At 37.0% G+C, this 12,648-nt stretch overlaps 1 protein-coding gene across 4 annotated transcripts in view; it reads left to right on the top strand.

Moving 5' to 3' along the window:
• TRPM3 (transient receptor potential cation channel subfamily M member 3) overlaps positions 1-12,648 on the top strand; it is a 703,802-nt gene that overhangs the window by 533,827 nt on the left and 157,327 nt on the right. For all 4 annotated transcript variants that reach the window (XM_054727188.1, XM_054727187.1, XM_054727186.1 and 1 more), the window contains exon 7: positions 5,569-5,743. In XM_054727188.1, the coding sequence (XP_054583163.1) occupies positions 5,569-5,743 (175 nt within the window). The remainder of the gene's footprint in view (positions 1-5,568; positions 5,744-12,648) is intronic.

The raw sequence follows: 12,648 nt of genomic DNA, 5'->3' as shown, positions 1-12,648 counted from the left end.
GACTGCCCTTCTGTGCTTTGGACATTCAATGATCTGACAGGGGAGTGTGGGTAGGGGAAACATAGATGGGTGTTCCCAGTCAACATGCCACAGTGACCTCCTTGTCAGTTTTATGATATTCCCCATTCAGTCCATTTCCCCACTTCTGTCCTTTGGCCTCTGATTTCCAGACAGAAAAGTAAAGCAAGAAGACAATGCCCCAAATGAAAGCTTGCTGGTGGGAGCTAGTACAGAATCTCTATGGAAATACCTGCAGCACTGATAATTCACAAAATAGATTACTTCAACAATATTCCAAACAAACAGAAAAAAATGGGGTTTGCCATATTAATTCAATGGATTTTATATTCTTAGTTCCCAGGATAAGAAATGCTATATACCATTATTTTTAATCTGTTATCACTGTCTCAGAGAGACATCCCCATTAATCCAAACTCCGTGTTTTCCATGTCTTAACAACCTCATATCTCCAGGCAGATGCTGAGGTTTTTATTGTCAAGATAAAATATACATGCTTGCTTATCCTGAAATATTTGTATTAGCTTTCAATACCGGAAGGTTGTATTTGAAGGGGTTCCATTAGTTAAATACCAATAAGGGAGTTACTGGTGATGACAAGACATGTTGAGGATATCAAACTATAGCAAGATGTATTTCTGTACTACTGGGATGTGCATGGTTCCAAATAATACTTTACTTGAAAAGGGGTTATTAATTTTGTGAAGTCCTAAAGTGGGTTGAAAATTTATGCCTTGTGAAATACCAACCTCAGGGAAAGACCCCAGTCATCTTTCAAGGCATTTCTTCCCCACTAGAGAACCATAAGTTTCTAAAAGTATAGCATCTTGTGTTTTCACTTTGCTTAATAGTGTGTGCATTACTTTATATTTCCAAATACTTTCCTAAGCATCAATTTAGGTGCAGAATTATCATGACAAAAAAGTGTCATAATAATGACACACACGATTGCCTTGCACTGGGTTTGGCACTCACTAAATGAGGACATCATCAGGATTTGCTAAAAGATATTTTGGTTTTATTACCCATTTCCAAGTAAAGTCAGACATATTCCAGTTATGGTCCTGTTATCTTAAATAGATATTGTATCCTACCTCCAAAACATGAAGGCAATATCTCAAACATCTGTTTCCATAGAAGACTGAAGAGCTATTCTAGTGAAAATTAGATGCATTTTTTCTTGTCATGCCTAGATATTTTCTTGGACTCACTCTGCTCCTTAGAAGCTCAAAGATTTCCAATAATGTTTTGTTTTACAAAATATAGTATATTAAAATATTCTCTTCTTGAACAATAATATTCTACAGTTGTACCTGAATATTCATGCAATGGGAATATTCCTAATTGTAAGAAGCACCTTAAACTGAATAAACAAGAATAGTTTTTAATGTTGTTAGTTAAACACAGCTAATTACCAGCTTTATGTAGTTTTCATAAATCCATCCCACAATTCAGACCACAGAGGAGAGGCACTAAGGACATCAAGAATCTAAATCTGAAACTATTTGTGAAAAGCTGTGGTATTGTGCATACTTGGGCCATTGCTTTTCAAGTAGGCAGTAAATGAGTGCCCATTAAAATGAGGCAAATAGCTTGACTGCTACTCTTCCCATCACGACAGTATTTGCTAATCTCCCCCAAGTCTGTATTTGAAAAATGCATGATTTTAGGTAGTTGCTGAGTTTTTAAGGGCCCCATTATGTAATCCAAATACAAGAGATGTGACCTGTTGATTGAATCAACCATTGATTCAAAGACCAGGCCATTCAAGTGAGAAGTTGGATGAAGGGTGCATGTTCAATGCTTTTTAATTTTATGCAGAACTTAACTATGCAAATTTTAAATTCTGCAACATAAAATATGGATAAAGTTTCACTATATGCATAATTTCAAAACATATGAATTCTCCACACAAACTTCTAAATCAAGAGTCACTTGATTCTAGAGCTGGCAAGGCCAGTGAATTAACTGTGTTTGTGTTCTTGCTACATGGCTTTAGCTGTTAAACAGAAATGTCCACCCACCACTGGCAGACTCAGTCTTGAATTGCTTAAGATTTCAGGAAGTCACCTCTCACATAAAACTCAAAGTCTCCTTTCTAAATGACCTATACTGCAATAATCACATGATTTGTGGTTAAAGACCAACCTGCTACATTCTATCTCTGTGTAAATATGAACCATTTCCCAACAGAAAAATCAATTATTCCTTAGGCTCATAGGCATTTTGGATCACATATGGTGATGTTGACTAAAACCAAAGTGTTAATTTAGTTTGATCAAAATTCTCAGTTATCTAAGCATTTCACTACAACACACCAAATGTTTTCACAAGTGCCTGAACTTATCATAGATTACAGTCTCATGTCAGCAGAGAGAGAGAGAGAGAGAAATAGAGAGAAAAAAGGCCACATGGAATTTTAAGACATTTTTCCTCACAAAACCCAATCTTCAAGACAGTTTTGACACGTTTTGCTTATTGGGAGCCCGGGTTGAATTGCACAGCAGTCATAACAAAATGTGACCAAAGTCTGCAAAACACATTGATTGGGGCTTAATTTATAATTTGGTCAATCTGGTCAACCTGGAATCTTGTAGAATATAGCTATTAAATGCATGGCTCATGCTCACAGTCTTATAGGCTACATTCTTTCAGTTCCAAAATTGCAAAAGCTGAAGCGTGGAAAGAATCTTACCTCTTCCTGCTTAAAAAAATCTACATTGCTCTAAGATTAAATTTCTGAGAACTACTGCAAGTCTTTGGTTATAATGAAAAATTATTGCAATCAATTAAAGAACTAACCTACTTTTCCTCAAAACTAAAAGAACAAGTGTTCACAAAAATTTCCCTGAGAAATCTAGATAAAATAAAACTTTCCCCCCTAAATAATAGAGATTATATTTTTAAAGCTGTAAGTCTAAACAGCTATTTTTGTGAATGGTCAGTGGGTTTCACTGATTAAAGTATACATTTGTGAGGATCCTCAAAGACATTTATATTGAATTTTTTTTTAACATAAAGAAAATGATAGCCCAGCTAGTGTGGCTCAGTGGTTGAGCATCAACCCATGAACCAAGGGGTCACCAGTTTGACTCCCATCAGGGCACATGCCAGGGTTGCAGGCTCAATCCCCAGTAGGGGGCGTGCAGGAGGCAATCTATCAATGTTTCTCTCTCAACAGTGTTTCCCTATCTCTATCCCTATCCCTTCCTCTCTAAAAATCAATAAAAAAAATATTTTAAAGTAAAAAAAAAAAATGATCATAGCCCTGGGCATCTAGCTGTATCTGCAGTAGATTCCCAAAATGTTTTCTTTATGTCAACACTAAAAAAATATGCATTCTTGCCCTAACTGGTTTTGCTCAGTGGATAGCGTGTTGGCCTGCAGACTGAAGGGTCCTGGGTTTGATTCTGGTCAAGGGCACATGCCCAGATTGTGGGCTTGATCCCCAGGAGGTCAAAGTTTGATTCCCGGTTAAGGCATATGCCCAGGTTGCAGGCTCAGTCCCAGTGTGGGGCATGCAGGAGGCAGCCAGTCAATGATTCTCTCTCATCATTGATGTTTCTATCTCTCTCTCCATCTCCTGTCCTCTCTGAAATCAATTATATATATGCCATTCTTGATATTTTAAAAAGCTTACACAAGCCGATGTTCTTCGCAGATATGTCAATGTGTTTCATTTAGGGTGGGGTTATGGAAGAGTCCATTAGCAAGTTGTTCATGAATAGGCATCAAAGATCCATGAAGTCCTTGAAATTGCATACAAATATTTTTGTGACTGTCTGTATGTGCAATTATTTTTGTGGAGAATGAGTCACTAGCTGTCAGATTCATGAAAGTATTCAAAGATCCTAGTCTCTAAAAACTAGACTAAGAGGTTAATGTCCAAAGTGCCTTTCAAGAGGAATGTACTTAGTCCTCATAGTCAGCAGCAATGGGGGCAGGGTCTTCATCACAGACACCCAAACAGAGCTTCAAGCAACCTTGTGTGGGAGTCATGAAGGGCTTCTGGGTCAAGGGGAGCAGCATGACCTTTCACGTCCTTCTCCTTGGATTTGAAGGAGTAACTCTCAAAACTTCTCCACACACAGAAAACTCTGATGGGACCATGAGTCATCTCTCTCTCCCTCTCTCCCATTTCCCTCTGGGGAACAAAAAGAAATCTTGGCATCTTGCTTGAGAACAATTTTCTGGGTGTTTTTTTTTTTACACTTGATTTAAAACAGCACCCATTTGTGTATGAGCCACTCCTTTAAGATGAAAATCAAGCCATGAAAAACTGATTTAGAAGTAAAGCAGGTCACACACAAGTGAAATAAAATCTCTTATTAATGGAGCGAGAAACCAAACCCCAAACCATTATTTCTCACAGGGAAGCAGTTTCTTGATATAAGATAAAACCAAAGCAAAAGGGGGAAGAGGGAGAACTGAGATGACTAAAGGCTAATTTTAATTCCTATTTATAGAAGTGGTATAAAATCTTGATTAGTTCTCTTTGAAGATAACTGCTTTGTGTACCTACAAAACCATCTCATTAGCATGGTACTGCTCAATGACCTAACTATTCTGAGAAGGTTGAATGAGAAAATACAGAGTGATACCAAATTGAATAAAAGGACATCATTCAATGAATAAAGATGATGCTTGACATGACACTTAAAAATGAATTTGATTTCTTTCTCATGCCTCTTATGGACATTTGTTTTTAATATTTGTCTTTAATATGTTAGGTTGGACCATATGTAAGTACTGATGTTAAGGCAATTTTTACTTGAAAATAGCAATGTATTTTGGTACAGCGTGCATAGTTTAAATCCATTAAGAAAGATCTGTGAAACCACTGAATTCCGCCATTGTTTACTGACCAATCATCATGTGCCTGGCACCTTGCTCAGTAGTGAAGGATGCAGTAGTGGCAGATGGTAGATGCCATGTCCCCTGGTACCTGTTATGACTATTATGCTGTTTAGAATCAATAATCATGCTGATCATTTATGGTCAGAAATAAACCCATTACTTACCCAGTGGTTGATTCAACAAGTTAAAATATGCCATCAGCTGATTTTCATAGTCTTTAATGAAAAGAATCATTTAGGCATTACCGCCGTGATGACTTCCAGAAGGTGGCAATTTAACTTCCCATTTTTCATATAACAAACAGAACCATTGAATACATACAAGACTTGCTTAAGATCACTTTTATCTTCCAATCTTTGGCTGCTGGTCTAATGCTTCATCTACTGGTCGTTCCTTTCTCTCCGCCTCTCACTATGCCCTCGCCTATCAAGTATGGTCACCAGTGTCTTAACTGACCCCAGCACCTGGTCGTTGTTGGGAAAGGGCAAAGTCAACTAGACTTTCTGGGGGACATTCTGCCAAAGGGCTTTCTGTAAATTTCCCCTCGGTGTTTTTATCCCCTCATATGTTGTTACCTCCCGCTGTGCTCAGTAATTTTAGTTTGTGCTTTTTGTTTCTCTTTTTTGTTTCTTTGGTTTGCTGGCTTTGTGTTCTTTTTCTCTTTTTTCCTTTTCTTTTCCTTTTTTAATGCAGGAATCGGCCAAGGCGTTCCAGTGGTGGCGCTCATTGTGGAAGGAGGACCCAATGTGATCTCAATTGTCTTGGAGTACCTTCGAGACACCCCTCCCGTGCCCGTTGTTGTCTGCGATGGGAGTGGACGGGCATCCGACATCCTGGCGTTTGGACATAAATATTCAGAAGAAGGCGGGTAGGTAATTTGCCAGGCCCCATAGGGGACCTATGAGTGCAAAGCTTGTGTTCCAAGCTTGGAAGAGAGGGTTTAGTTGATTAGGACATGGGAGGCTGGTGGGAAAGAGCCAGGGAACATACTCGAAATGTCCTATGAATCGGGATATTCTGTAAAAGCTGTGCTGGGCCACACTGATGATAGAGAGGATGAGGGGAAGAAAGGGGCCTCGGGGCCTTTGTCTTTTCTTCATTAGCACAGCTAATCTGGACCATTTAGTGCAGGTTAGTAACTTAGGAGAAGCTGGGATGTGCCGCTTCCAGGCTTGGCCACAAACACCAGCATCACCAAGCTGGTTTACAAATGCTAAATGTTTACAAAACCAGTTGGCAGCCTGTGCTGTCAAATCCCTCTAAACCGGCTTGGAAAGGGGAATCTCCGTAAAGGCAACCTCTCTGGCCCTGTATAAACACCTCTTGAATCCCTCGTGTCCTTTCCTTCAGCTGTCAGCCCCCAGTGCTCTTTCAGTAATCCAACATCCCAGCCCCACGGAGGACTTCCCTTCATAGCCCTCTTCTCCCCGTGAGGTTCCATTGAGTGAATTGTGGGGTCCAGGCACTCACAGATTATTAGATGAAAGTAATTTATTTTCAAGATGTGAATGAGTTGAAGGGGGAAAACTCAAGGGAGACATTGAAGTTTTAAATAAGGAACTTTCTAACCTGATCAATTCTCCTAACACATGAAACCAGAGAGAGAAAGGAACCCCAGAGAAGATGGGGTCTTTTATTCATACCTTTTATAATTCTACTGTGTTTACTCTGTGCCATGCACTGAAATGTAGAAAATAACATACCATTTCTACCCTCAAAGAGCTCACAGTTGTCTGGCCAGTGTGGGTCAGTGGTTGAGCGTCGACCTATGCACCAGGAGGTCATGGTTCGATTCCTGGTCAAGGCACATGCCTGGGTTGCAGGCTTGATCACAGTAGGGTGTGGGGGGTGCAGGAGGCAGCCGATCAATGATTCTCTCTCTCTCTCTCTCCCTTCCTCTCTGAAATGTTTGGGCAAATGTTTTTTTTTTTTCTCTCTCTCTTTTATTCCCTTAGTTATAAAGTGGGCCAATATTTACTATCAAAGAAGAAGAGAAAAGTAATTTAATTAAATTTGCCAGTAAGCAAACTTCAATTGTGTGCTTATAAGAATTAGCTTTTAGAAAAAGTATCAAAAGCTTTAACAGGGCTTAAAATAACTAAGCCCTGTTATTTTAATGCAGGAATCGGTCAAGGCGTTGTGTCTCTTTCTCTCTCTCCCTTCCTCTCTGAAATAAATAAATGTGTGTGTGTGTGTGTGTGTGTGTGTGTGTGTGTGTGTGTGTGTGTGTTTTAAAGCAATCACAGTAAATCTAGTAAGTAGACAAGCTTGTAATTATAATAATAAAAGTGACAGGTGAGCTTGCCTACTTCAGGACACTTTCCCCTCCACCTCTCTGTCACCCAGTCTGCCTTAAAGTAACGAGATGCAGCATGGCAGCCCAATACCGTCTTTTCTCTCCCCATTCTTTCCTTGTCTCAGCCAGCAGCCCAGCACTCCAGGTGAGCCATTAAATCGGCACCCTCACCTAGTAGGTGCATGAACCAAAATATATGAGAGGAGGAATAACGAAAAGCATGGGGCCTCTAGCTCAACGCTGCAAATACTGGTAGTTATTTTAAGCCCTGTTAAAGCTTTTGATACTTTTTCTAAAAGCTAATTCTTATAAGCACACAATTGAAGTTTGCTTACTGGCAAATTTAATTAAATTACTTTTCTCTTCTTTGATAGTAAATATTGGCCCACTTTATAACTAAGGGAATAAAAGAGAGAGAGAGAAAAAAAAACAAAACATTTGCCCAAATGCCTTTATATCTATTACCAACAAGATCCTCAACTGTGCTTTGCTTTAGCCATAGTTCTCATTGATTTAAATATAGCAATTTGTTCCTTTTTCTGAAATAACTAAAGAATTGATGCAGTTTTTATTTTTGGCTTATTTTTTGCTTCCTAGTGCTTGCAATTATTTTGTTGTATTTCTATAAAGTAGGTACAAGTTTGGGTTCACGGTGCATGTGTCTTTTCAGGAAACTAATGAAGAAGCAAGGTGTTCACCTCGGCATTTCAGGTTTTCTTGGTCCATACACAATGAAAGTCTGTAGCTAGTGTCTATTTTTGTCATTATTTGGGGTTGTGTACCTTGAAAATGTTAAAATATTTGGTAAGTTACCACTCCTGACTCTGTTTTAATAACAGAGAACTGTTACGCATGTTAGAACTGGGCGGGACTTTATATTATTTAACCTAGGAGACAGAAACATAGAGAAATTAAATGCTTTGCCAAGGTCACACAGCTCATGATCCCAGATCAGGGTTCTTTCTGGTGTATTATAAATTCCCTGGAATGTGTTTTTTGGTATGTGCTTTAGTGTTTCTCATATAGAGGTACTCTCTTTTAAACACTTAAGTTACCCTCAGCTGCCTCTTAGTATTATAATTTCCTGATTTTTTTATTATTCTGTGTATTCCAACAAAATAAAATCAGTGCATTCCAAGCTGATCAACCCTCCATCATGTGAATTCTTTTCCTTAACTAACCCAGATCATTATGCCCAAACCTGAAAATTAAGAGTCAGAAATCCCATGCCCCTTTAACCTTAATTGTCAGTTTTAGTTTTAAAACTAAAGTTTAGCTTTAGTTCTCATTATTCTATGGTCAAAATATGCAAGAGCACAATCTATATGGGATCTATACAAACATATGAACCATGACTGATTATCAAAGAATATGAAGTCATGCACATAACTAGTGTGGAGAGAAAGAATTAAGATATAATCTTATATCTTGGGGATTATTTAAAGCTAAAACTTAAAGTTTTTAAAGAAATATTTATAAAGTGTATGGATAAAAGTATGTTCTTGCTACTCCAGGAAAGCTATTATACATTTATCATGATAAAATGAGTTTGGAATGTTTCCGTGTGCCATCTGAATAACTGCCGGAATTAATCATGCTTATTTAGCTTGAAATGAAGTTGTCTAGCCACACATGTGCAGCCAATTTAAAAAATTATTTCCAAAGAACATGATTTTGCAGTAGTGTGCTGCTTTCTTTACGCTAAAAAAAGAATTAGCCCACCTAGACTTCATTCACCAAGGAAGATTTCTTCTTTGATTTCTAGCAAAGCCCAACAGAGTTTGGTACATAGTTCACTATAAATAAATATAAATGCATAACTATTTCTTTATATAAACCAACGGACCTAAATATGTATGGTTTTACATATAGAGTTGACTATAGGAAACATACATAATTTTTACTTTTCAGTTACTTTGCTGATTTAAATATGATTAAAAATTTTAATTTATAGGTTGTTAAATAATATAGGCCCACGAACTATAAATGTGCATATCCAGCTAAGTAGCTAATTGTTTTATTTTCTTAAAGGTGTGAATAAAATCTTCATCTCTCCATTTTAACCTTTGTGACCTTGATACCGGGCCTTTAAATTCCCTGTTATTAAACCACTTTCCATGAGTAGGAATTTAAAAGGGAATTTCTTTGGAAGCAAATTATAATTGGCAAAACTAATTAACTTTTGTAAATGAGATTACTTGAGGTAGAAAAAGATATGACTGATCTATCAAAACATAAATGGGTTTCGATAAAATAGGAGACAATTACAATTAAATTCTTACTTTTATTTTTGTCTTTTTTTCCCTACCTCTGCTCTGTGGCATACACTACCTGAAAGAAATGGTTGAACTTTTTTTATTCCTTATTGTTGTACTGGATTTTCTATTTCCCACCTGTATAGTTTAGAAAGAGTCATAAGTCACTATCCATAACCAATTTTATTGCTTGAGAAATATTACCAAATTTTATTTCTGAATCATAAATTACTAAACACTGTGAACACAAATAGATTACTGCTACCTAAGTAGCATTACATTCAATAATGTAAATTTTTAAATAGTAGGATTCTACTTTATGCTGTTTGAAGATACCCAGGAAGATACCCAGTCAGGAAGACTTTGCAAGCTTCAGGTGGCTAAAACTGAATGTAGATATGACTTTGCCTGGTAATTGTCAACATAGGTCTAAGATTACAGGGAGATTAATCAGTCAGTGAGCATGTATGGCACAGGTGAAAAATGTCAGTGTGAAAAAGGCATCTGAATGAATGAATGTGTTTTGAGATTATGTCCCTCGTTCATCCAGACGTTATTATTTACTAGAGGCCCAATGCACAAAAACTCATGCAAGAGTAGGCCTCACTTCCCCTGGCTGCCGGTACCAGCTTCCCTCCGGCACCCGGGATCTGGGCTTCCCTCCTCCGGCCACGGGCAGGCACCTGGGACCCAGGCTAGCTTCCCCTGGCTGCCCTCAGGCACCCAGGACCCAGCTGGCTTCCCCTGGGCCACCCCCATGCACCCAGGACCCAGCTGGCTTCCCCTGGGCCACCCCCATGCACCCAGGACCCAGCTGGCTTCCCTCCGGCCCAGGAAGGACATCTGAAATGACATCAGGTCTAATTAGCATACTACCCTTTTATTATTATAGATACTTATGTTTGTCCCAAAATAATCATCTGGATTTACCATTTATAAACACCCCAGGACAAGAAATAAAACTGCAGCTTTTAAGTAATCTGTTCATAACTTTTGGAGAGTCATCTATGGAGAAAACACCAAAAGACTGATAGTGCTTTTTTTTTATTTAAATTGAGTATATCTGACATATAACATTGTGTAAATTTAAGGTATACAATGTGTTAACCTGATACATTTATATAATGTAATATGATTGCCATCATAGCAATAATTAGCACCTCTACGATATTGCATAATTATTCTTTCTTTTTAATGGATGGGGATCATTAAGTTTTAACTATTTACATTTCTATGTGCCAGTAAAATTTGTATTCCATAGTGTGAAGAAAAAAATGAGCAATGGCTTGCTCTTGAGAATGGGAGACAGATAATATATTCCCAACAAAAATCTCATTATCCTGTTTAAAGTGAGCTTACTAAGGGTCCCAATATTTTTTGGTTAGCTGAGGTAAAGGCATAAATGAAACACAAAGTAGAGATTAAAAAGGAAAAATATGTTGCATGGCTTCAAATTATAAAACTATATCCCAGCAGAGATGTGACACAAGTTTGTTTCTCTCCAAATATATATCCAAATGGCCAAAGACAGGAGAGAGAAAATTAGTCATTTTAGAAGCGCAGGTGTATTCCCTAGGACATATCATTCTATGCCGTGGGCACTAATGTTTTCTGCTACTCAAGAGATTTCCATCTAAAACTGAAGGATGTCACAGCCCTCTCATTTGTCTCTATAAGATCTGCTGAAAGAAAGTAATTGATAGCAATGGTTTGTATTCCAGCATGATTTAGACATAATTGGAATGTCAAGTGAGAAAGAAGGAAACAAATATCAAGCATGCTGACTTTAAGTGTCCATTTTATTTCTGTCAATTTCATCTTACCTGTCTCTTTTCTAGAATATTCTATAAGAAGGCATGTGCAAACTTGATTCTGTTTTTTAACTTTCTCAGAGGGAAGTAAAGAAAGTTGGAAACATCTTGTACATACAAAGAATACTGGTGGCTTTATTTATAGAAGTTTTGGTTCTGTAAACTGTTTTTCAAGTTAACATTTATTGAGTGATTATTATAATCATGGAACTGCTAGAGGATGAGCAAGACATGACCCTATCAGGGACTCTTTAATGGAGATTAAAACACAGATGTGAATACAGATAACTAGAAGGACACGTGCTATGACGAACAGAAAGTATCACAGAAACGTAGAGGACAAAGTACTTGAGTTTAGCATTCCTCATGAGAATCTCTTCAGTGAAATCATGTATGTTAGTTACCCACAAAATAACAATATAATATAATAACTCTATTGCCTCCTCTCCTTTTCCATCAAAAAGTGGATCTAAACTAAGAGTCAGTATGAATGACCAAGAAAAAGCTTTATATGTCTTATAAAACTCAACACAAAAAAAAAATAATCAATCTGAATGGAATTAAAGGAAAGTTGGTAGAGGGGTTGAGTTCTACGAGACAGTGTGGTGGTGTTTTGTGTGGTGATGTGTGTATATAAACATATATGTATATATATAAACACAAATTCCCCTAAGTACATATATATATATACACACACACACATATAGATGTATATATATGTATGTATATATATACATATATATATACACACACATATATATTACTAAATTGAATCATATATAGTTAAATTGTATTCATAAATTAATAAGATAAAATACATTTAATCATGTATTATTAATTATATATACTAATACATATCATTGTATGTATATATGATATAGGCATACGTGTTTGTGTTTAAAATTTGAGTGAAAACTTAGATAGGACTGATAACAAGAATTTTCAATCAATCAATCACCAGATATTTTTTTGAATGTTTGTTTTAGGCAAGAAGTAGGCCTTCCCTTGAGACTTATAATCTCATTTGAACTAATATAATAACAAATAATTTTCAATTAGATATTAGTTACTGAGTTCTAAAAAGGCAGGAAAAGGCTTAGGTTTGAGTAGATGGTAAAAGTTTATAGATGTTAGTTACTGAGTTCTAAAAAGGCAGGAAAAGGCTTAGGTTTGAGTAGATGGTAAAAGTTTGCAACTTTTCTTGTGTGGAATATATAAAGATATAGATATATAAATACCTGTGTTATTATATCCAAGTTCCACAAAGCTAGAGTAGCTTCATTGATTTAGGAAAGTATAAAATAAAATAAATACTTTTGTGTACAGTTTGATATTTGATCCCTCCATGTGTGTCAACACAAGGAGAATGAAGCATTGACTTTATAAAAATTATCTAGAATTCATGGGGGAA

The sequence above is a fragment of the Eptesicus fuscus genome, chromosome 15, assembly GCF_027574615.1.
Source record: "Eptesicus fuscus isolate TK198812 chromosome 15, DD_ASM_mEF_20220401, whole genome shotgun sequence".
NCBI classification, from domain to species: Eukaryota; Metazoa; Chordata; class Mammalia; order Chiroptera; family Vespertilionidae; genus Eptesicus; species Eptesicus fuscus.
This window is presented reverse-complemented; position numbering and strand designations above follow the sequence as displayed.